General features: G+C 52.3%; 1 protein-coding gene across 5 annotated transcripts in view; it reads right to left on the reverse strand.

Moving 5' to 3' along the window:
* Window positions 1-856: 856 nt before the first annotated feature.
* The window catches only part of MKS1 (MKS transition zone complex subunit 1), a 64,492-nt gene continuing 43,939 nt past the window's right edge, over window positions 857-21,409 (reverse strand). For 2 of the 5 annotated variants that reach the window (XR_012155397.1, XR_012155394.1), the window contains 6 exons: window positions 14,118-14,262; window positions 8,291-8,434; window positions 6,156-6,724; window positions 5,174-5,239; window positions 4,637-4,742; window positions 858-1,763 (listed from right to left, as the gene is read on the reverse strand). Coding sequence is in view for 1 of the 5 variants with exons in the window: in XM_073315459.1 (XP_073171560.1) it covers window positions 8,338-8,434; window positions 14,118-14,262 (242 nt within the window). In the remaining 4 variants the exon portion in view is untranslated. Of the gene's footprint in view, window positions 2,350-4,636; window positions 4,743-5,173; window positions 5,240-6,109; window positions 6,725-8,290; window positions 8,435-14,117; window positions 14,263-21,409 lie in introns of those variants that run through there. The other 3 variants (XR_012155396.1, XR_012155395.1, XM_073315459.1) reach the window with 3 other exon arrangements.

Raw genomic sequence — 21,409 nt, forward strand, 5'->3', positions numbered from 1 at the left:
GCCCGGTGTGCATCAGCCAATAATCACAACGGGGTGGAGAAGCAGAAAAGTTTATTTGCAGCTGCAAACAAGGTACAAGGAGAATAGAATCTCCAATCCTCCACCCAGAGCAGGAAGTTACACAGGCTTTTATACATCCTTTCTTCAGCGTACTTATCCAATAGCAAGCTGCCATAAGTATCCATATAGCCAGCCAATCCAGTTCCCAGCTAGTTCCCTTGTTCTCTGTACCATCTGTTAAACCATACATAAAGCTGCTTTATTCAGCATTGTTCTTCCATATCTGCCCTGTTTGGCCTTGTTTAGTTTCAGGCAGTCTGACTCTGCAACATATTGTTGCAGATCCTCAGTATAACTGCTGTGAGTGTCTCCAGGCAGGGGGGCCAAGGACACTTGGGCCTAGTACTCATAACTGCTGCGAGTGCCTCCAGGTTGGGGGGGTGGCAAGGACACCTGGGCCTAGTGGAGGGGGCTTCATCAACACTCATGGTCTTCCATCCCCTCGAGTTACCTAGTGGCCATGCCCAGTGTCCCCAACACTAGGTTATCGGGGCTCACTCAGATCAGGGTCAGAAGTGCAGGGCTGCTCAGTCCAAAAGATCAAAAATCACAGATCAGCCCCCCAAATTCACCAGCCTGGCCTCCAAACCAGAGGACTGGCTCCAAAGTGCCAGATGTTTGTAAAGTGACAGTTGTGTTATTTGCTGTGTCTGATTGCTGAAGTCCACCCCATCCCACCCCCACGTGTGACCAGGGCTGGCTTTCGGGAAAATGGCACCCTGGGTGAATTTGTATTTTGGCACCCCGGGCCCCCAGTACCTCCCTGGGCTCCCCACCCCCACATTGCCCCTGGGCTCCGCTGCCTCCTCCCACATTGCCCCAAGGTCCCTCATTCCCTAGGCCAGCCCTGCTCCTTCCCTCTTGACCACGTCACCCACGCATAAGGCTGGCCCTGAGCCCTGCTGCTGTCCGGGCTGGGTGTGGGGCCCTTGTGAGCAGTGTTTCCTCCTGGGCCGCAGCCTGCTGCGCTGCACGGGGACAGAGTTCACTGGCCTGCTGGTGGGAAGGAGGAACAGCCCGGGCTTGGGACAGTCCCAGAAGGTGCGAGGGTGGGAGGGGAGAGCCTGCTGGCTCGCAGCATGTGGAGGTAGGACTAGGAGTCAGGCTGGGAAACCAGTGGGGTAATGATCAGAGCACGCTCCATCTGGGAGCGAGGAGGTGGGCGCTCTTGCTGTGCCGTGCTGCACCTTGCAGGGAGCGAGGAGGAGCTTGAGCCCTTTGCCTCTTGACACATGACCCCCCGACCATGGTGCCCACCACTAAGGCCAGCCCTAGGCTTGAATTGGTATTGGCCAAATGGGGTGGAGAATAAGGTCTTTTCCTGTGACTCATATCAAAAGAATCTGCCAGTCCCACTCTTGACCTGACAAAGGGGAGATAGATTTGGTGGCCACTGAACTCTCCAGTGACGCATCTACTTTAGACATAGGATACAGGTCAAATTTCAATAGTGCATTTATCTTCCAGAAATCCATGGAAAAATGGGTTGATCCGTTCAGCTTTAGCACAAGTACAATGGGATTCCTCCACTCACTAGGGGATTCCCCAATGACCCCTAGGTCCAACGCAGCCAGCAGTTCTTTGCAGAACGTTTCCCCCAACATCCATGGAATGGGTTGTAGTTTCTCAGGAACCATTTTTTCCTGCTTTGGTATCCACATGATGGTAGGCTTGGTGGATTTCTTCAGGCATTGCTGAGAACACTGAGGGAAAGTCTTTGATTAGCCGTTGTATTTGCTGTTTCTATTAGGGCCAGAATAATGGATTAAGGGGACTTGTGGGCTCAGTTCAGGGTCCGGTGGAAAAGGCATTATAAGGAGGCTCTATTGGTCCTTCAGCAGGTTCACATTGTATACCCGTGTCTCCTTTCTCTTCCTTGGATGGCGGATTTCATAATCAACCGCCCCTGCTCTTTTTACCTCCTTGAATGGTCCTTGCCACTTGGCTAGCAGTTTTGACTCTGAGGTTGGCAGCAACAACAAACCCTATCACTGGATTTAAATTGTCACATCCTAGCCCATTTATTGTAGGCCCATCCCTGGCTCTCCTTAACCCCTTCTGTGCTGGTTTCTCCACTTTCCCACACTCCTCCAGCTGGAGCAGGTTCTGCAGGTACAGGATCACAGAGGCCCAGGACAGCTCTCTAACCCCTCCTGGCCCAGGTGTGGGGTTTATACCCCCCCCATCACAGGCATTCTATCAGGCAGCACTCCTGTAGAGGCTCAGGCACCTGCGAAGGGATCGGATGGCATGGAGCTGGCACATCATCTTGGCCGTGATGTCCTCCTGCTGCAAGAGGACAAGAACCTGTCACAGACTTGGATGCCCCCAGGAATCGGGGGATTCATGGCAACTGAACCAGCAGCATTTCCACCAAGCACCTGCCCATGTCTCAGGGATAGATTTACCCTCCTGACCCCTGGGGTGGACTCTTGTCTTCCTCTCTAGTGACCTCCAGTGCCAAACACCCCCCACCCCATTGTAGGGTCCTGCCTCCATTCCCTCAGGTTCCCTCCATTCCCAGTCTCTATTCAAGCCTAAGTTAATTGTATCCAGTTTGCAAATTAATTCCAATTCAGCAGTCTCTTGTTGGAGTCTGTTTTGGATGTGTCATCACACAAAGTAAAACTATTTCCCCACGTTTATTCCCCCCCAACCCCCCGCTGCTCCTCCGACGTTCCTGTTAACTGCTGGAAATGGCCCACCTTGATTATCACTACAAATGGTTTTCTCCCCCGCCTCCCCCGCTCTCCTGCTGGTAATAGCTCATCTTAAGTGATCACTCTCCTTACAGTGTGTATGGTAACACCTATTTTTTCATGTTCTGGGTGTATATAAATCTCCTCACTGTATTTTCCACTGAATGCATCCGATGAAGTGAGCTGTAGCTCACGAAAGCTTATGCTCAAATAAATTGGTTAGTCTCTAAGGTGCCACTAGTATGCCTTTTCTTTTTGCGAATACAGACTAACACGGCTGCTACTCTGAAACCTCCAGTAGATGGAGTATCCTGGGTGTGTTTGGGGGGACTGATCCTAAGTTGGGGAGGGAGAGAAGGTGAGACAGAGACCGACTCATCATCCAGCTGGAGTCAATCTCAGAGGAGTTGGCGGGTTTCGACAGGGGTCCCATTACCCAGCTGGGGTCAGTCTGAGATGCCCAGGGGCTTGTTTCTTTAAGGGTCCCATTGCCTAGCTTCTGTCCGTCTCAATTGTCTCTTGGGTCCCATTTCCTAACTAGTTTAAGAATAGCAGCCATGTTAGTCTGTATTCGCAAAACGAAAAGGAGTACTTGTGACACCTTAGAGACTAACAAATTTATCTGAGCATAAGCTTTCGTGAGCTACAGCTCACTTCATCGGATGCATGCAGTGGAAGATACATTGGGGAGATTTTATATACACAGAGAACATGAAACAATGGGTGTTACCATACACACTGTAAGGAGAGTGATCAGGTAAGATGAGCTTTTACCAGCAGGGGAGAAAAAAAACCTTTTGTAGTGATAATCAAGGTGGGTCATTTCCAGCATGGCCCACCTTGATTATAGTGACTGTGAGGACAATCCCCACCAGGAATCTTAGTGCCCATAGGAGAGATTGGCTGATTTCCTGGAGTCCTCTGGTTTCTCTAGAAAGGAAACAGTGATTCTTCTCTGAGGATCATCTCCTGGATCTCATGACAGGGGGAAGGTGGGAAGTTGAGGCTCTCACTCCTCAAGGCAGCCTAGGACCCTGTGGTTACTGCTCAACAGAACCAGGCAGAGCCCTGGCTTGAAGTCCCAGCTCCTTTCCCTGAAGGAGGAAGGGCCCAATATTGCATTGTACTGACTGACCTGACCAAGGATGGCCCAGTGGGATCCCAGCTAGGAGGACAGACTAGAAAATGGATCTTCCAGTCTCTCCTTTCCAGTCCTCCCCAGCCACGAGTGCAGGGGACTGGACTAGATGACCTCTCAAGGTCCCTTCTAGTCCTATGATTAAGGTAGAATTGCCCCCTGCCCTTCCTCATTGGGCTCACCTCCAAGATGTACTGGAGCCTGTCTGTGTCTGGGGACTCTGCCAGCAGGTTCCCTGGCATGGCATCCAGGAGCTCTGCCAAGACCTTGTGCAGAGCGTACAAAGGAAGGGAGAGCCATGGGTCAGCATTAGGGAAACTGGGGCTACACCTGCCACAGGATGGGAAGAGGGTTCTCTGTGAAGCACTGGTGAGAGCCCAAACACATGTCGTGACCTCTCTCATTCATGTCCCACTGCAGGCAATTAGCAAAGACTCATGGCAGCGTCACAGCTGGCTCTTTAATGCCCTTAGCAGGTCTCTGCAGAGGGCCTCATAGACAGCAGAGTATGGAACAGCCAAGTTGCTATGGATGGAAGTTGGGCAAAACACAGCATGTGGAAGGAAGGAAGGAAAGAATCCTCCTTGGATGGGTAATGTAATCGCCCCAGCGGGACGGATCCAACCCTGTGGCCTGTTCCATCTCTGCCCACCCCAACCCTATCTCTGTAGCTCCAGCTAATCAAGGGAGCAGGGGCCAGAGGCCACTCCTGGCAGGGAGGAATAGAAGAGTGATCTACCTGGACATGGGTGCTGTACCTCTCCATGCCCATGGTGAAGACACCATGCAGGATAGCTTGCAGGAAGTGGATCTCCAGCTCTGGCTTCAGGGCAGGTTTCATTGTGCTGGCAAGAGAGAGGAGCCGGTATCAGACTGTGCAGTGCAGGGATGCGACTGGCATCAACACAGGTGTGAAACCGCAGGGAAATAGGCACAGGCTGGCAAGAATGGAAACTGAGGCACTGAGCCAGGAAAGGACAAGGGCAAGGCCTCACAGACAGACAGTGGCAGGGAAGGACTAGCACCTGTTCCCTGTGGTCCCTCCTGTATCTGACCCCAGAAGTGAGCCTCTCCCCAAGGCCATTGTAATGCTACCGAAGTGAAAATATTTGAGGGTGAGCCAAGAGTGGGTGAATATTCCCGCCACCTCTGGAGGAGGAGCTTCACCTGGGGGTGACCTGGGAGGGGGAGGGGCAGTGACTCCCTGCCCTGGGCCTGAGCAGCACCAGGGTTAGGGGAGCCGGGCGGGAGGGTCTCGGTACATGAGGTTGCTCACAGTGATCAGGGAGTTGGTGAAGACTGTGCTGGGTGCAGAGTCACTGGGCAACTCCTCAGTGAGCTCCTGTGAGACCCAAAGGAGACAAAAGAGCACGTGAGATTCAGACCCCACTGACACTTCCCAGTGAGGTTACACAGCCAGCGCCCCACACCACCAGCAGGAGCCTCCCAACTGCATCCCCTCATCTGATTCCTTCCTGCCAATCAAAATTGGCCCCTCGTCCCATAGGCCCTGACTTCCCTGTTTTCCTTGGGTGCTCGACTCCCCCATTCTCTGCCCCCAACCCTGCCCCCACTCCACCCCTTACATGAGGCCCCACCCCTGCCCCACCTCTTCCCACCCCCGCCCCCCCCATTCCAACCCATTCCCCAAAGTCCCTGCCCCAACTCTGTCCCCTCCCTGCCCCTATTCCAACTTCTTCCCCAAATCCCCACCCTGACCCCGCCTCTTCCCCACCTCCTCCTCTGAGCGCACCATGTTCCCGCTCCTCTTCTTCTTTCCCAGAGCATGCTAATGCTGCCAAACAGCTATTTGGCAGCAGCCAGGCAGGCAATGCTGGGAGGTAGGCAGAGGAGTGGGGATGCGGCACACTAGAGGGGGGGCGAGGAGCTTGGTTGCCAGTAGGTGCACAGCACCCACTAATTTTTTCCCATGGGTGCTCCAGCCCCGGATCACCCACGGAGTCGGCACCTATGCCTCCTTCCCTTCCCCTTATTCCCTCCTACCTGTCAAAATTGCTTCCTTCTGACTCCATCTTGACTAGTGAGCTGGAATTCCTTGTTCCCCACCAGCCTCAGCTGCCCCTCCTCTCCAGCCCCACTAATGACCGTTCTCTTCTCCCCAACCATATCCCAGCAATCTCTGCCCTCTGCTGCCTCCTCCAGCACCACCCATCCCCCACCCATTGGCCATGGGGAGGCCCCTGCCCATCCCATGTCTCTTGCCTCCCTCCAGCTGCCAGGCACCGTGGCTCACTCACCACAATCCTCTCCACCACAGCTGCTTTGGAGTAGTGCGGCTCCAACGTGTCCTGCCCTCTCTGCTGTGCAGTGATGCACAAGGGGGGTGATAGTGTGCAGGAACCTGAGCTCTTGGCCTCATCCTGTACCCAGCAGGAGTGGGGCTGGGTGAGAGACAGCTTGTTAGCCAGGGACTGCCCTGCCCCTCCCACACCAGCTCCATGGTTCAGGCCTTGAGGGGGGAGAGTGGGGATCCCCTCATTCTCAAAATCACCCATGACTCCTGCACAGACAGGGTAGGAAAGGGGGGAGGGGACCCCAGATAGTGTGAGACAAACACCCCCATCTTGGGGGTCCCATATCAGCTGGGATAAAATCTCCATTGGGGTGGTGGATCGGCTGGGACAAGACCCCCCTGCCGGGGGTCAGGATGCTGGGAAGGGGCAGGACAATGTCAGTTCCAGCCCAGCTGGGGAATGTTTGTACCTGTTCTCTGCCCTGGAGCTGCTCCATGAGACCTGGAGGGCAGTTTCCTCTTTGGCCATGCCCACCCCCTTCTCCACCTCCTCTAATGAGTCCCTGGGGGCCCCTGCACCAGGGAGAGAAGGGGACAGGGTGACTCCTGCTGGCATGCAGGGGAAGGACAGGGGTGTGGTGTCCTCCCTTCCCACCTCAGGGACGTAGGGCAGAGCAGGCCCCACACTCCTCACTCTCAGGAATGCGTTTGGCCCCCAGCTGTTTCAGAGAGCCCCTCTCACTGTTCTGGACTCCCTAGGAGGTGCCTGCCCCACGGGGAATCGGGGACCCAAGTGGCAGCAGCTCCCGCTGCTCCCCAATCCCCCAGATCCCCTTGCTCCCAGGGACAGCTGTGTGACCACTGTTGGTGTCACTGGGGTTCGTGTGGCTCAGGCCAGACGCCTGAGCTGAGATAGCACCCCACTCCATATCACTACAGTCCCGTGCTTTTCCCTCCCTGAGCCCAGCCTGGCTCCTCATCTGGATGCAGCAGCAGCAGCAGCCATCGGCCTCGCTGCTGCCAGACTCCCAAGAGCTGCTGCTGCCCCATGGGGAGTGGGCTGAGCTGGTGGCGCTGGGGCAGGGATCCCCCGCCTCCTGCCCTGGGGAGGCTGGAAGGTCCTCAGTGACCGGGCAGGGCGATGTCTCCTGCTGGGAATCAGGGTAGGTTCCTGGTGCCGGTGCTTCCCACACAAGAAGCCCCAGAGCCACCCTGCCTGGCTCCTCTCCTGGGCTTGGTCCTGCCTGCCCAGCTGCATCCTGGGCCAGCTCCATTTGGGCCTGGCCAGTGCCACTCTCCCTTGGCGCCTCCTCCAGAAAGCCAGACACTTCCTCCTCCTGGCCTGGCTGGGAGCTGCTTCCCCACCAGCGGCGACAGAGGGGCTGCTCTGCTCCTGGGGAAGATGGCAGCTGCCTCCCTCAAGCTCTGGGGCCACCTGCAGAACCTTCTTCCTGAAAATCCTCAGGAACCTGGCCATCGTGGAACCAAGCAGGCGTGAGTCTGGGGTCAGTGCAGCATCTCATTAATGGGCCTTTTTTGGTCCCTCTTGCCCCAGCCAGAGCAACTCCTCCTCCCCCCAGAGGGGGTGCACACACCCTGGCACGAGCTCATTACATGATCTGCTCCCAAAGGTCCCCCTGCCACTCTTGGTGCTGCAGTACCAAGGGAATCTCATACTCTTAGAGCAGTGGGATCAGACACAAAGACCACTGATTAGCGTGGACAAGCAGCCCCCTCGTCCTGTCCCAGGCCATGCTCCCGCCCAGGTGAGAGAAGGAACAGAACCCAGGAGTCCGGACTTCTCCTGGGAAACCTTTCCCCATGTCAGATTCACAACCTCCCTAGTCATATGAAGCCCAGGGCCCCTGTTTCCCATTGATTTCCACAGCAGCTCAGAGAGCCTGGCCCAGCTCAGAGATTCTCAGCCTGAGGAACAGTCTCCCACAAGGGAAGGGCTGGGAGCCCCATTACTGAGACATTTCCAAAGAAACTGGAGATGGCTCTTGAGAAGCCTCTGCAAAGAACCTGTGGCCCAGTCTGAAAGCAAGGGGCTCCTGGGGACTTTTTGCAAAGATTCTCTCCCCCAATTCTGCTTCTCCCCGGACAGACAGGGGAAGCCACAGAGGAAATGCCACTTACTTGCTCTAGGTGGATCTTCAGTCACCAGCTGTCCCTCACCCTCTTCCTCACTCTCCAACCCAAGGCACGCTGGAGAGGGTGGTCCCCAGAGGCATTACCCTGCTCAGCCAGCAGGGAGGGTGTGGACACTGGGCAATTGACTGGCTGTGAAAACAAGAGTCTATCCTATTGCCAAGGGACAGAGAAACTCAGCCAGCAGCAGGGGTCCAGAACCCTGCCCTACTGCGGGGGTGAAGACGGCTCTCGGCAGCTGACATACCAGTACTTTATACACATTCATGAAGGCTGTAGGAACCCCAACCCTCCTGAGGGGAAACAGGCATGGGGAGGGAAGGGAAGCTACTGGCTCAGGGTCACACCAAGTGTCAGAGCCATGGATGGGACCCAGCAGTCCTTATTTCCAAGCCCCTTCACTAATCACTGCTGCACACTCCCTCCGAGAGCTGGCAATTACAGCCAGGCCCTTAGGTCCAGTCCCCCTGCCTTTGAGAGGCAGCGTGATCCGTTGTAGTCACTGTACCAGGGGATTGGGAGTCCAGACGTCTGGGTCCATTGTTGGTTTTTCTGTGGGACTTTGAGCAAGTCGCTCCCCCCTCCATGGCTCAGTGCCCAGCAGTCAAATGGGGATTTAATACCTCTATTGTAAAGTGCTGGGAGAGCTCTCAGGAAAAGCTGCTCTTTCAGTGCTAAGGAGCATCTGATCATTAGAGGTCAGAGCATGCTGCCCAGAACGAGGAGTGTTTGGCTCTGGGGTTTCAGTTGTTTGCTTTTGGCAGGGAATCAGTATAATATCCCCAAACAGCAACAATCCTCCATTGGCCTTCTCAACACAAAGGGGTAGGAGACAAACCTCTCTACAGATGCAGAAATGGTTAGTCATGCAATTATTATAATTTATTTGGATAATGTGAGGTCATTACAAACTTGCCTGAGTTTTTACTAAATCTGAAGAAATACTTATAAGTATTTTTCTATATGTTGCGCTTGGAGACTAATAGCTTATAGATTGATGCATGTAGGAATGATATCAGGAGGGCCAAATCGCACCTGGAGCTGCAGCTAGCCAGAGATGTCAAGAGTAACAAGAAGGGTTTCTTCAGGTATGTTGGCAACAAGAAGAAAGCCAAGGAATGTGTGGGCCCCTTACTGAATGAGGGAGGCAACCTAGTGACAGAGGATGTGGAAAAAGCTAATGTACTCAATGCTTTTTTTGCCTCTGTTTTCACTAACAAGGTCAGCTCCCAGACTGCTGCGCTGGGCATCACAAAATGGGGAAGAGATGGCCAGCCCTCTGTGGAGATAGAGGTGGTTAGGGACTATTTAGAAAAGCTGGACGTGCACAAGTCCATGGGGCCGGACGAGTTGCATCCAAGAGTGCTGAAGGAATTGGCGGCTGTGATTGCAGAGCCATTGGCCATTATCTTTGAAAACTCGTGGCGAACCGGGGAAGTCCCGGATGACTGGAAAAAGGCTAATGTAGTGCCAATCTTTAAAAAAGGGAAGAAGGAGGATCCTGGGAACTACAGGCCAGTCAGCCTCACCTCAGTCCCTGGAAAAATCATGGAGCAGGTCCTCAAAGAATCAATCCTGAAGCACTTGCATGAGAGGAAAGTGATCAGGAACAGCCAGCATGGATTCACCAAGGGAAGGTCATGCCTGACTAATCTAATCGCCTTTTATTATGAGATTACTGGTTCTGTGGATGAAGGGAAAGCAGTGGATGTATTGTTTCTTGACTTTAGCAAAGCTTTTGACACGGTCTCCCATAGTATTCTTGTCAGCAAGTTAAGGAAGTATGGGCTGGATGAATGCACTATAAGGTGGGTAGAAAGCTGGTTAGATTGTCGGGCTCAACGGGTAGTGATCAATGGCTCCATGTCTAGTTGGCAGCCGGTATCAAGTGGAGTGCCCCAAGGGTCGGTCCTGGGGCCGGTTTTGTTCAATATCTTCATAAATGATCTGGAGGATGGTGTGGATTGCACTCTCAGCAAATTTGCGGATGATACTAAACTGGGAGGAGTGGTAGATACGCTGGAGGGGAGGGATAGGATACAGAAGGACCTAGACAAATTGGAGGATTGGGCCAAAAGGAATCTGATGAGGTTCAATAAGGATAAGTGCAGGGTCCTGCACTTAGGACGGAAGAACCCAATGCACAGCTACAGACTAGGGACCAAATGGCTAGGCAGCAGTTCTGCGGAAAAGGACCTAGGGGTGACAGTGGACGAGAAGCTGGATATGAGTCAGCAGTGTGCCCTTGTTGCCAAGAAGGCCAATGGCATTTTGGGATGTATAAGTAGGGGCATAGCGAGCAGATCGAGGGACGTGATCGTTCCCCTCTATTCAACATTGGTGAGGCCTCATCTGGAGTACTGTGTCCAGTTTTGGGCCCCGCACTTCAAGAAGGATGTGGATAAATTGGAGAGAGTCCAGCGAAGGGCAACAAAAATGATTAGGGGACTGGAACACATGAGTTATGAGGAGAGGCTGAGGGAGCTGGGATTGTTTAGCCTGCAGAAGAGAAGAATGAGGGGGGATTTGATAGCTGCTTTCAAGTACCTGAAAGGGGGTTTCAAAGAGGATGGCTCTAGACTGTTCTCAATGGTAGCAGATGACAGAACGAGGAGTAACGGTCTCAAGTTGCAGTGGGGGAGATTTAGGTTGGATATTAGGAAAAACTTTTTCACTAAGAGGGTGGTGAAACACTGGCATGCGTTACCTAGGGAGGTGGTAGAATCTCCTTCCTTAGAGGTTTTTAAGGTCAGGCTTGACAAAGCCCTGGCTGGGATGATTTAACTGGGAATTGGTCCTGCTTTGAGCAGGGGGTTGGACTAGATGACCTTCTGGGGTCCCTTCCAACCTTGATATTCTATGATTCTATGATTCTATGATGGGTTAGTTGCTTGTTTTCATAAATGAACTGATCCAGCCAGTTAAAGAAACTCCTAGGAACTCTTTGCTTTCTCCCAGCAAGTGATAGGCACAGAAATCTTTGAGGAGTCACTTCCTCCTGCCCATCAATCTGTAATTATCCCCTCTAGGAGCAATGGTAGATTCCAAAATGGTGCTTTTTCAATGGTATATTTTCTATGTTGTTGCAATATTCTGTATAGTTTATGTAATGCAACGTTAGAAAGAGATCGTTCAATATTAGTTGATTGTGATTTATTTGTTTGTGTAGATGATGTTTGGTAGGAGCTTTTCATTGTGAATTGAGGGTCAAGCTATTATTGAGTGTGATGTTAGGAACTGTTTGGTTAAAAGCAAACACCCAACATCAACAACATTGTCCTCTCAAAAAGGAAGACAACCTTCCACCCCTAGCTCTCTTATGGAATCTTTGAAATGTCAGTCTGAAAGGGACCTCGAGAGGTCATCAAGACCAGCTCCCTGCACTGAGGAAGGACCAAGTGAACCTAGACTATCCCTTAAAACCTTCAGTGGGAATTCCACAAACTCCCTTGAAGCCTATTCTAGTACTTAACTGTCCTTATAGTTAGACAGTTTTTCCTAATCTGTAACCTAAATTTTCTTTCCTGCAGATTTAGCCCATTGCTTCTTGTCCTACCTTCAGTGGACATGGAAAACAATTGATCATGGTCCTTTTTAGAACAGTCCTTACCATATTCCAAGACTGTTACCAGATTGTCCCTCAGTAGTGTGGGATGATTACCTCCCCTGACTTATAAAGAACACTGCTGTTAATGCACCCTAGAATGATATTTTATCCTTTTTCACAACTGCATCCTATTGCTGACTCATTTTCAATTTGTCATCCACTGTAACCCCCAGATCCTTTTAGCACTACCACAACGTAGCCAGTTATTCCCTAGTTGGCAGTTCTGCATTTGACTTTCCCTTCCTAAGTTAAATACTTTGCACGTCTTTATTGAATTCCATCTTGTTGATTTCAAATCAATTCTCCAGTTGCTGTCATCTGCAACTTTTATAAGCATATTCTCTGATCCATTATCCAAATCATTAGTGAAAATATTTGAATAGTACCAGACCCAGGACTAATCACTAGATACAGTCTGACTGACAGCAAAACATTGATCATATTCAAAGAATCGTTGTCTTTCAACCAGTTGTGTACCCACATTATACTGATTCCATCTAGGCCACATTTCCCTAGTTTGCTAATGAGAATGTCATGTGGGACTTTGTCAAAAGCCTTATTAACACTAAGATATAGGATATCTACTTCTTCCCCTCATAGAATCATAGAATATCAGGGTTGGAAGGGACCTCAGGAGGTCATCTAGTCCAACCCCCTGCTCAAAGCAGGACCAATTCCCAGTTAAATCATCCACTAGGCCAGTAACCCTGTCAGAGAAGGAGATAAGGTTGGTTTGGAATGATCTGTTCTTGACAAATCCACACTTACTCTTCCTACAATCCTGTAGGTGCTTACAAACTGATTGTTTAATAATTTGTTCCAGTAGCTTTCCATGTATCCAAGTGAGGCTGACTAATCTGTAAGTCCCCAAGTACTGTCTTGCTAATGGATGGGAAGATACTTTTTTCTAGCAGCTCAGAAGAGAACTGGTGTACAGCACCTAGTTTGTTAAGGTCACAAAAGCTGAGCCAGGAACCTCTTCTCTCCCCCTGGCAAAGAACCCCTGGTGACTAAAACGGTGGGAGTCATAGCCCTGAATGGGCTTTAATAGCGACAGAATTTGGCCCTGACCATTTCTTGTAGCAACTTTTAGAATTCCTTGGCACTCAACACCTTGGCACACCCCTTTCTGCTTCACAAAGGGGTGTAATGCCCATTATCTCACCAAGGCTCACTACTCCCCTGAATTTAGAGAAAGGGACAAACAGCAAGGTGGCAAAGTTTGCAGACGATACTAAACTGCTCAAGATAGTTAAGACTAAAGCAGACTGTGAAGAACTTCAAAAAGATCTGACAAAACTAAGTGATTGGGCAACAAAATGGCAAATTAAATTTAATGTGGATAAACATAAAGTAAAAGCGGCAAAGAGTCCAGTGGCACCTTATAGATTAATAGACGTATTGGAGCATAAGCTTCACTTTTTCAGATGCATGTACAGTAATGCACATTGTAAAAAATAACCCCAATTATATGTACAATATGATGGGTGCTAATTTAGCTACAACAAATCAGGAGAAAGATCTTGCAGTCATCGTGGATAGTTCTCTGAAGACGTCCTCGCAGTGTGCAGTGGCAGTCAAAAAAGCAAATGGGATGTAAGGAATCATTAAAAAAGGGATAGAGAATAAGATGGAGAATATCTTATTGCCCTTATATAAATCCATGGTACGCCCACATCTTGAATACTGTGTACAGATGTGGTCCCCTCATCTCAAAAAAGATATACTGGCATTAGAAAAGGTTCAGAAAAGGGCAACTAAAATGATTAGGGGTTTGGAACGGGTCCCATATGAAGAGAGATTAAAGAGGCTAGGACTTTTCAGCTTGGAAAAGAGGAGACTAAGGGGGGATATGGTAGAGGTATATAAAATCATGAGTGGTGTGGAGAAAGTGAATAAGGAAAAGTTATTTATTTGTTCCCAAAATATAAGAACTAGGGGCCACCAAATGAAATTAATGGGCAGCAGGTTTAAAACAAATAAAAGGAAGTTCTTCTTCACTCAGCGCACAGTCAACCAGTGGAACTCCTTGCCTGAGGAGGTTGTGAAGGCTAGGACTATACCCGGGTTTAAAAGAGAACTGGATAAATTAATGGAGGTTAAGTCCGTTAATGGCTATTAGCCAGGATGGGTAAGGAATGGTGTCCCTAGCCTCTGTTTGTCAGAGGGTGGAGATGGATGGCAGGGGAGAGATCACTAGATCATTACCTGTTAGGTTCGCTCCCTCTGGGGCACCTGGCATCGGCCACTGTCAGTAGACAGGATACGGGGCTGGACGGACCTTCGGTCTGATGCAGTATGGGCATTCTTATGTTCTTATGTCTCCTTGCACTCAAAGAGGAGATGCTTTGATCTAGAAAATTAGATAAGATGCTTCAGTCTGTGCTAAGTAGTTGCTGCTCTTAACTATTTAACAATAATAAAACACAAGTAAAATAGAATATTCCAGCTATAATGTCATAATCTGATGGGACTCGACATGAAAGGGCACCTTATATTATGTACTACTACTAGTGACGCTCTCAAACTGATCCCCACAACTCCCCATCCTCCACCTGCGGTGAGGTAGGTGGGAAAAGACTGTTATCCTTAACTGACAGAGAGAGAAACTAAGGCTGAGAAAGGTGAAGTGACTTGTCTGAAGTCACATAGCCAGTCAGAGGCAGAGGTGGGAACAGGATCCAGGAGTCCTGACTTTCAAATGAACCATCAGATCTTGAACGTCATACATTGACTGATGAGAATAAAGTGCTCTCAGATGAGCTACAGACCAACAACTAAGGTGCCACAAATACTCCTCTTCTTTTAGCGAATACAGGCTATCACGGCTGCTACTCTGAAACCAGACCAACAACTGTTCAGAATAATTATTCAGTACATATTTTAGAAGAACTAGAATGTTAGAGAGAGAATCATGATCTGTGCAGAGTCAATTAATGGGGACAAGCAGCAAGATTAATTGAATACATGATTGGTTTTGACTCATTTGCTAGGTCTTAAAGAGAACAACAAGGACCCGAGTCGACTCCCTGTCAATAGCACCGTGCTCAACCAATAAATGTTGAGACCCTCAGGGGCAGGAGGCGGAGGATTCTCACTAGAGAACCCACAGGATGGCCCAGGTCACCACCAGAGGTGATCACTCTTGGAACACTTTTCCAGCCCCACCTCTTTGTGGGAGGGGAGCAGGGAAAAACTCAAAGACAAAAGAAGCAAGAGAAGAAGAGAAAGGAGGGACATAGAATCATAGAATATCAGGGTTGGAAGGGACCTCAGGAGGTCATCTAGTCCAACCCCCTGCTCAAAGCAGGACCAATCCCCAATTAAATCATCCCAGCCAGGGCTTTGTCAAGCCTGACCTTAAAAACCTCTAAGGAAGGAGATTCTACCACCTCCCTAGGTAACGCATTCCAGTGTTTCACCACCCACCTAGTGAAAAAGATTTTCCTAATATCCAACCTAAACCTCCCCCACTGCAACTTGAGACCATTACTCCTTGTCCTGTCATCTTCTACCACTGAGAATAGTCTAGAACCATCCTCTTTGGAACCACCTCTCAGGTAGTTGAAAGCAGTTATCAAATCCCCCCTCATTCTTCTCTTCTGCAGACTAAACAATCCCAGTTCCCTCAGCCTCTCCTCATAAGTCATGTGTTCCAGACCCCTAATCATTTCTGTTGCCCTTCGCTGGACTCTCTCCAATTTTTCCACATCCTTCTTGTAGTGCGGGGCCCAAAACTGGACACAGTACTCCAGATGAGGCCTCACCAATGTTGAATAGAGGGGAACGATCACGTCCCTCGATCTGCTGGCAATGCCCCTACTTATACATCCCAAAATGCCATTGGTCTTCTTGGCAACAAGGGCACACTGTTGACTCATATCCAGCTTCTCGTCCACTGTCACCCCTAGGTCCTTTTCTGCAGAACTGCTGCCTAGTCATTTGGTCCCTAGTCTGTAGCGGTGCATTGGATTCTTCTGTCCTAAGTGCAGGACCCTGCACTTATCCTTGTTGAACCTCATCACATTTCTTTTGGCCCAATCCTCCAATTTGTCTAGGTCACTCTGTATCCTACCTGCCACCGTATCTACCACTCCTCCTATTTTAGTATCAGCTGCAAATTTGCTGAGGGTGCAATCCACACCATCCTCCAGATCATTTATGAAGATATTGAACAAAACCGGCCCCAGGACCGACCCTTGGGGCACTCCACTTGATACCGGCTGCCATCTAGACATGGAGCCATTGATCACTACCCATTGAGCCCGACAATCTAGCCAACTTTCTACCCACCTTATAGTGCATTCATCCAGCCCATACTTCTTTAACTTGCTGACAAGAATACTGTGGGAGACCATGTCAAAAGCTTTGCTAAAGTCAAGAAACAATACATCCACTGCCTTCCCTTCATCCACAGAACCAGTAATCTCATCACAGAAGGCAATTGGATTAGTCAGGCATGATCTTCCCCTGGTGAATCCATGCTGACTGTTCCTGATCACTTTCCTCTCCTCTAAGTGCTTCAGAATTGATTCCTTGAGGACCTGCTCCATGATTTTTCTGGGGACTGAGGTGAGGCTGACTGGCCTGTAGTTCCCAGGATCCTCCTTCTTCCCTTTTTTAAAGATGGGCGCACATCTAATGGTGGCTTTCACCTTGTTCTCCACAGCATCACACTGGGAGCTCATGTTGAGTGGCTTGCCCAGTATGACCCCTAAATCCTTTTCAAACTCACTGCTTTTCTGGTGTGACAGGGTCGGGCCAGATGGCTATAGGAAAGTAACAGAAGGCAGATATATTAGCCCCAGGCTAAGTAGGTCCCTTTTCCCTGGGTAAGGTAACAGGGAAGGTTTTTTTTTTTTTTTTTGAAACAGAAAAAAAGTTTATTGGTAACGCTTACAGAATTACCAAGGGAAACAAAACAACTATGCAACAAAACAACGCAATCACAAGGTATAACACAGCAGCTTTCAGGAGGGAGAAGTGTTCAGGCTAGCCTGGGCCCAGAGCGGGGGGGCTTCCTCGACACTCGTGGTCTTCCACCCTCCTGAGTTACCTGGTGGCCTAAAGTGGGGGGGCTTCCTCGACACTCGTGGTCTTCCACCCCCTCGAGTTACCCAGTGCCGTGCCCAGTGTCACCGATCCTCCCTCTCCTGAGAGTGCCCGGTAAGATGGGCACGGCTGTGGGGTGGGCGGTTTAGGGAGGGGGGGTAGACACCCATGTATTATAGGACCCCTCCTAGATGACAGGAATGATGGTATCCACAGCGGCAACGGCTGGGGCTGGCGTCTCTCACTCTTCCCCTCAATCAAAGGGTCAGACGGAGGGAACCGGACGGGGTCACCGAGCAGAGAACCCCAGACAGCGCCCACCGCTCCTCGAAGGCTTCAAGGGTGTCGGTGGACGCCACCCAAAGGAACTCCGCCCGGATACGTGAATGTACTGAGGATCGGAAAACGGCCCCACAATCGCAGGACGTTTCATGGGCCAACCTCCTCTCTCTGGTTTTATAAATGGCTGTTTTAGCCAAAGCTAGGAGGAGGTTGACCAGAAGATCCCGCGACTTTGTGGGGCCACGGATGGGAAGTGTATAGATAAAAAGGTGGGGGAAAAAATGAAGCCAGAAGCGTAATAGAATATTTGTGAGGAGCCGGAAAAGGGGCTGCAATCTGGCACACTCTAAATACACGTGCGCCAGGGTTTCCCTCACATTACAGAAAGGACAAGTGTCCGGAATGGGGGTAAACCGTGTCAAAAACACGCCCGTGCTCACAGCTCCGTGAAGGAGCCGCCAACTGATGTCCCCGACGGGCCTTGGGACCAAGGTGGAATACAGGCTGGCCCACCGAGGTTGCTCACCCTCCAAAGGTGGCAGGAGATCCCGCCACTTTGTATCGGGGCAGGACACCAGGGTGTGGGCGTGAAGGGTGTGAAGCGTAAGTGTATATAAATATTTCCGTGGAGCAATTTGAAAGCTAACTAGCTGCAGTTCGTGCAGCCGGCTTGCAGTGAAAGGGTGAGGGGTTTCTTGGGATCTACGGGGTGGGGGCCCGATGGAAAGGTCCGGCGGGCCTGGGGTAAGGAATGGGCGGGGTGTGCCCTCGCACAAGGCTCGGCTAACATAAGCCCGAGCAGCGGGGGTCAAGGCGGCCTTCACCTCCTGAAGTACGCACCGCGGGGTACGGAGGCTGGAGAGCCCCATGCGCCGAGCGAGCGTCAGGGGATCCAGCCAGTCTCTCCGGTCGTAGTCCAGGAGGTCTCCGACCCTCGTGACTTCCGCCAGGACCAACCTCTGGCGCACCGAGCGGGACTCCGCCACCTGCACACAGAGCTGGGGGTTGTGTAGCAGGGGCTCCGTGAGGAGATCTGCTCCCACGGTGGCCGCCACGGACCTGGTTGTTCGAAACAGTTTCCAGGTCCGGAGGAGGTCCTGGTAGAAGACCGGCAGCCCGGAGAGGTCTCGCGGAAAACCCCTTGGAGAAAGATAAAAGAGCTGCCGGTCATATCGGAGCCCTTGGAAATGGCGCAGGAAGGCGTGCGCCAGTATGCTCCACGCCGAACTACGTGCACTGTAAAAGAGCCTCTGCAGGGCCTGGAGGCGGAAAACGCGGACCTGAGTGTACAGACACTTCAGGCCCTGCCCTCCTTCCTTCAGGGGTAGATGAAGAACTCCAACGGGGGCCCAGTGCATTCCTGACCAGAAGAACTCGAGAATCAATCTCCGGAGGTGGGTCAGGAAACCCGGGGCCAGGGCCAGGGTGTTGAGCCGGTACCAGAGCGTGGACAGGACTAGTTGGTTAAGCACCAGTACTCTCCCTCGGAGGGAGAGACATCGGAGTAGCCTCGTCCATCTCCGGATCCGCTCTATCACCCTGCCCTCTAAATTTTGCCAGTTCTCCGGCAGGGAAGGATGCGTGGCGGAAAGGTAAACGCCGAGATAGAGCAATGGACCCGCACTCCACCGGATGGTCTGAAGTGCGGGTGGGAGGGAGCTTACCTGCCACCAGTCTCCCACCGCCAAGCCAGAGCTCTTGACCCAGTTGACTCGGGCGGAGGAGGCTGCCGAATAGATGGCTTGGCATGCCTCCACTCGCGCCAAGTCGCCCGGGTCCTGGACCACGAGGAGTACGTCATCGGCGTACGCCGACAGGACCAGCCGCAGCTCCAGCTCCCGCAGCACCAACCCTGTCATCCTCCTGCGGAGGAGACAGAGGAAAGGCTCGATCGCCAGAGCGTACAGCTGGCCCGAGACGGGGCACCCCTGCCGCACTCCTCGCCCGAAGCTGACCGGTTCGGTCAGGGTCCAGTTGAGCCTAACCAAACACTCTGCGGAGGCATACAGCACCCGGAGAAAATTCACAAACTGAGGTCCAAATCCAAACGCCTGCAGAGTGCTCAGGAGGTACCCATGGTCTACTTTATCGAACGCCTTCTCCTGATCAAGAGACAGGAAGGCGAACGATAGACCATCTCTCCGCCCGAGTTCCAAAAGGTCTCGGACTAGAAAGAGGTTGTCGAAAATGCTGCGACCCGGGACAGTATAGGTCTGGTCTGGGTGGACCACGTCCGCCATCATGGACCCTAGCCGCAGCGAGATTGCTTTCGCTACGATTTTGTAATCCGTGCTAAGGAGTGAGACGGGACGCCAGTTTCGTAGATCACGGAGGTCCCCCTTCTTCGGCTGCAAAGCGAGCACCGCTCACCTGCATGACAGAGGGAGGACCCCGCTCTGCAAGGACTCAGCCCAGACGGTGACTAGGTCTGGGCCGAGAATGTCCCAGAACACGCGGTAAAACTCCACGGTCAGCCCGTCCATGCCCGGAGATTTATTGGTGGGCATGCAACGGAGGGCTTCCGAGAACTCGGCCAGGGTGAGAGGCAGCTCTAGTCGGTCTCGGTTGCCCACGCTGACCATGGGGAGTTCCTCCCAGAGCACCTCGCAAGCGTCAGGATCGGTCGGGTCCGGGGAGAAAAGGCTTGTGTAGAAGTCACGGGCCCTCCCACACATCTCCTCTGGATCCGTGAGGGGGGTGCCGTCTTCCGCAAAAAGGCAGGTGACGTGTTTCTTGTCCCCCCTCGTTTTCTCCAGGGCATAGAAGAAGCGGGAGCCGCGGTCCATCTCCCGAAGGAGGCGGATGCAGGACCGAACGAAGGCACCTCGGGCCCGGTGGTCCTCGAGGGCCCGGAGTTCCTCCCACTTCTCCCGGCACGCTCCGCAGAGGGACGGGTCCTCGGGATCGGCGGCCAGGCGCCTCTCCATCTCTAAGACCTCCCATTCCAACTGCTCTATCGCCGCATTTCTCCGTCGGCTGGTGCCCTGAGTGTAGTCACGGCAGAAGAGCTTGGCGCGCACCTTCCCGAGATCCCACCATCGCCGCACCGAGGGAAAGGCACGCCGCTGCTCTCGCCAGGCCAGCCAAAACTCCCGGAAGGACATCACAAAGCTCTCGTCCTCCAACAGACTGATATTAAAGTGCCAATAGGCCGGCCCCAGTCTCTCTGCACGGAGGGAGACCGTTACAGTGACTAAATGATGATCGGAGAATGGGGCCGGCCGAATGGCGGAGGAGTGGGCCTGTGAAAGATGGAAACGGGATAAGTAAATACGGTCCAACCGAGAGTGGTGTGACCGATGGGCCTCCACCCGGACAAAGGTGAACGTGGAGGTGTCATCTGGGTGATGGTCACGCCAGACGTCCACTAGGGAGTGATGGTCAACTATCCCTTGGAGAATATTCGCAGCGGCCGGACTCGGTTCGGCCCCTGAGCGGTCCCGTTCCTCGAGGGTGGTGTTAAAGTCCCCTCCCAGGACCAGGCACTCGTGCGAATCCAGGGTGCCGAGAAAGTCGGACACCTGCTGATAAAATTGTGGCCGCCTGGAGCTCATTTGCGGGGCATAAATATTAACAAGATTAACCACGAGCCCCTCCATACAGACTCGAAGGTGCAGCACGTGGCCCAGCACGGCCTCGTTGACCCCTAGCACCTCAGGCCGTAGGTTGGGGGAGAACAGGGTTGCCACTCCAGCCTGCCAGGTCGCAAAGTGGCTAAAGTATACCCCGTCCCCCCACTCCAGCCGCCACCTGTCCTCGGCGGCCGGGTCCGTATGGGTCTCCTGCAGGAAAACTACAGAGTACCTCCCTTCCCGAAGGTAAGAGAGCACCTGGGACCTGCGGAGAGCCATCCTACAGCCCCTGGTATTCAGGGTCGCAATAATAAGAGGCGTCATGCGGAGGGCTGGGGGGGGGTGGGGGCCTCGTATTGGCGGGGGTATTCAGGGCCCCCGGCGGGTTGCGCAGCAACCCGTGACCCATCCCGTGGGTGAGTAGATCGCGTCGGAAGCTGCGGGCTCGCTCGTAGGCCGCAGCACCGCGCTTTCCTTGCCCCCTGCCCTCCTTTATAAGGGCCTTTGTGGCCTGGAGGAGTTGATCAAAGTCCCCCCATAGCTGAAGAGCCAGCTGTGCCCTATCGTGGGCGCCACGGGTGTGCTCTAGGAACT

The sequence above is a fragment of the Lepidochelys kempii genome, chromosome 17 (assembly GCF_965140265.1).
Source record: "Lepidochelys kempii isolate rLepKem1 chromosome 17, rLepKem1.hap2, whole genome shotgun sequence".
NCBI classification, from domain to species: Eukaryota; Metazoa; Chordata; order Testudines; family Cheloniidae; genus Lepidochelys; species Lepidochelys kempii.